The following is a 1,431-nucleotide window of genomic DNA, read 5'->3' on the forward strand; positions in this document are numbered from 1 at the left end:
TCCCTACACTCCACTGAGAATCAAGTTTCAGCTGGCTTACTGACATGCACCATTTGGACTTATCCACAGAAATACTGAAATATAAACATCAAAGTTCTTAAGGATAAAAAGGCCTTGGCAAGAGGCAACTTGAAATTTATCCTAGTAAGTAATTTGTCTTCATACAATTCTGAATCTAGAAGAACAGGTCATACCTGTCTGGTTTTTGTTTGCTTTAAAGAAGTGTGGCTGAGGACAGTTAAATAGATTTCTTTATTCTGGGCTGTTTTCTAGAATTACTTGCCACTCACAACTTTGCAGTACCAATGTTTCTTGCTTTAATTTAATGTGAACCGTAGCTAATTTGGAACATGTGACAGCAATCTTTAAATTAACTGAGATGCCCTAAAGCTGGGATGGGAAGCCAGTTTTTGGTAAAAGCTCCGCAGTTCGGCCTAATAATGAAATCTCAGGCCGACTCAAAGAGAAATCTTGCTAACCAATCACGGAGTGTACGAATTTAAGACCAACTGCGACAGATAAAGTTATCTCCGAACAAACTGGTGCCCAGAAGCGCCTGGGCTGGTGTGACTGAGTGAAGTGCAGAAGCTGAGGGGCCCCTCAATGCTCCTCAAATCTGGAACTACGGTGCCCAAAACCAAACAGCCAAACCCCCCTAACAGTTACTCTCCGTCCTGCCTGCTGCTAAGGACTACAGCCAAAGCGCGTTTTACCATTTCAGCTACTTTCTGGCTGGGAACCTAGGCTCAGGGCCTCCTTCTCTACAAAACAGCAGCCTCTCCACGTTGTTGGGAGAAGTGAGATAATACAACACACTGTCCAGCGGTTTGAAAAATCTTAGGTACAATAATATCCGCACGGCAAGAAAGGAAAACCATACAGGAGGGGATGGTGCTCCAAGTCGGACGCACTTGTCCCGTTTACGCCTGATTCTTTCTACCCAGTCCGCTCTATTCAGCAGCCAAGGCCTGGCCGGGGTCCTCGGGGTCCCTCGGTTGACCCCTCCCCAGGTGGACCCAGGACCCGCGGCTCCGCGCGACCCCGGCCCCACGGCGGCGCCTCCCGCCCGGACCAGTAGCCCGCGGCCGAGTACCTGCGTCCAGCGGCGGCCCGTAGAGCATGAGCGCGGCCGAGAGTACCGCGACAACGGCGGCGCCGGCAACCGCAGCCCCGGCCCCCGCCCGGGTGGCCATGGCCGGGAAGGCCACTATCGCGCTTACCTCCCAGGCAGCTCCTGACGGCCCCACAGCCGGAACTCACAGCCATCCGCGGACTTCCGGTATCCCGGCCGCCCCCGCGCGGCCGCGAGACTCACCGCCCTCGGCGGACTTCCGGTATCCCGGCCGCCCCCGCGCCGCCGCCGGAAGCGGGCGGCCAACTCCCAGTGGTCCGAGGTCCGGACTCGCCCCGCCCTCGAACTGGCCTCTGCCG

General features: G+C 55.1%; 1 protein-coding gene across 1 annotated transcript in view; it reads right to left on the bottom strand.

Annotated features, from left to right (window-relative positions):
• NAXD (NAD(P)HX dehydratase) overlaps positions 1-1,193 on the bottom strand; it is a 21,084-nt gene extending 19,891 nt beyond the window's left edge. Inside the window, exon 1 of the mRNA XM_007455324.1 lies at positions 1,094-1,193. Within this exon, the coding sequence (XP_007455386.1) occupies positions 1,094-1,193 (100 nt within the window). The remainder of the gene's footprint in view (positions 1-1,093) is intronic.
• Positions 1,194-1,431: the final 238 nt, after the last annotated feature.

Source organism: Lipotes vexillifer, unplaced genomic scaffold (assembly GCF_000442215.2).
Source record: "Lipotes vexillifer unplaced genomic scaffold, Lipotes_vexillifer_v1.1 scaffold132, whole genome shotgun sequence".
Classification (NCBI taxonomy): domain Eukaryota; kingdom Metazoa; phylum Chordata; class Mammalia; order Artiodactyla; family Lipotidae; genus Lipotes; species Lipotes vexillifer.